The following is a 1,498-nucleotide window of genomic DNA, read 5'->3' as shown; positions in this document are numbered from 1 at the left end:
TAAAAAGGGTTTATACTTTTGAATTGCAATAGAGATTTATTTTACACACAAAATTATAACTCTAGCTAATGCTATACATATGTACATTCAACATATAAACACTGACCCATTGAAACTTCTTGTGCTACAAATGCATATATGCGATTCATCACTGCGGGAATAAATAAATATTGAAGATTAGAAGATGTACACACACACACAAAAACACACATTTTATGATTTAACACTACTCCAAATTGTTGCAGACCTGAACGAACTAACGAGAACTTTTTCGTTCTGATTATAATATTGCTTATACTTGATTGATCAATTCATTCATTTTATAACATATGTATATTTATCGATTGATGTGATAAAATTAACATAAATTAGTAACAAAAGAACTTCAACTAAAAAAAAGTTCAAATTAACACACAAATATTTCTCCTCTATATAAGATTAATCAAATTGCATGCTCACCTCATAGCAATTATGACGAAAAATTGTCTGATTTACTGTATTCACCATAACTTCACACGAAACTCTTGCCTGTCAATTGTGGCAAACCAAAACATCACTTCAAGCCTTTCTCTCTTTCCTTAACCATGAATTGATTAAATCTTAATCCACAAAATTAATTAATTAACGTTACCTAACATACGTACCTGCAAGGGGAACTGAAAAAACAAGAAGCCGAGCCGCCCTTGGACCTCCGTGACTGTGTCAAACGGCACCGTTCCCTTAGCCAAGTCCTCAAGCAGGAGCACCACGTCGGAAAACACCCCGACCTCATTAAACTCCACCTCCGCGTCCAAGTACGACGAGCCAAGCGCCCGCACGTAACCCTGCTGGAACGTCGCGTGCCCCAGCCTCCTCCCTCTGTACCCAACCGCCACCTCCAGCGCCTCGTAGTCCATCGCGTAAACGTCAACGTTCTGGACCTTAATCGTCACCGACATGGACACGTCGATGGTCACTCGTGGCCGCGTGTGGACTTGAACCTTGTTAAGCCGAAGCCGTACGATCTTCAGGGAGGGTTCGGACGGCCAGAGGAGGAAGGCGGAGAAGGTGGCGGCTAGGAGTGTAAGTATGAGAGTAGTGGCTAGGATAGTTGTGCGCCGTCGTTGGGAGTGAGAACAAGATGGTGGTGATAGAACGACGTAGTTTTGGTCGGCGAGTAATGGGGTGCATGGTTGGGGTGGTGGTGGTTCTGAGCGGGGGGTGGCCATGGGCATGGGGGTGGTGGTGGGGAGCGTGAAGTGGAAGATGAGTTGTGGGGCTTGTACCGTTTGTTTGTTTGGTTGCTCTTTTGAGGCTTTTCGTTTGAATGTTTGGGAAACTCAGGTGGGGTAGAGTTGGTGCTTCCTAGTTATTTCTCAACCGTCCTTTTTATTTTATGCTTTGTTAGAGCATCTCTAAAGATTTTAAATATTTTTTTGAACAAACGTATTATCTTCATTAAAATGGTGAATTAATGGGTTAAACTTTATAATAAGATAACAATAATATGATTTAAATT

General features: G+C 41.5%; 1 protein-coding gene across 1 annotated transcript; it reads right to left on the bottom strand.

Moving 5' to 3' along the window:
* On the bottom strand, positions 1 to 1,395 carry LOC126609960 (uncharacterized). Its single transcript, XM_050277888.1, has 3 exons — positions 645 to 1,395; positions 460 to 528; positions 1 to 151 (listed from the first exon to the last, which is right to left on the bottom strand). The coding sequence occupies exons 1-3, from the start codon at positions 1,212 to 1,214 to the stop codon at positions 149 to 151; spliced, it is 642 nt and encodes a 213-aa protein (XP_050133845.1). The 5' UTR covers positions 1,215 to 1,395; the 3' UTR covers positions 1 to 148.
* Positions 1,396 to 1,498: the final 103 nt, after the last annotated feature.

This window comes from Malus sylvestris, chromosome 17 (genome assembly GCF_916048215.2).
Source record: "Malus sylvestris chromosome 17, drMalSylv7.2, whole genome shotgun sequence".
Taxonomy (NCBI): Eukaryota; Viridiplantae; Streptophyta; class Magnoliopsida; order Rosales; family Rosaceae; genus Malus; species Malus sylvestris.
The sequence above is the reverse complement of the archived record's forward strand: the minus strand, read 5'-3'. Positions and strand labels throughout refer to the sequence as shown.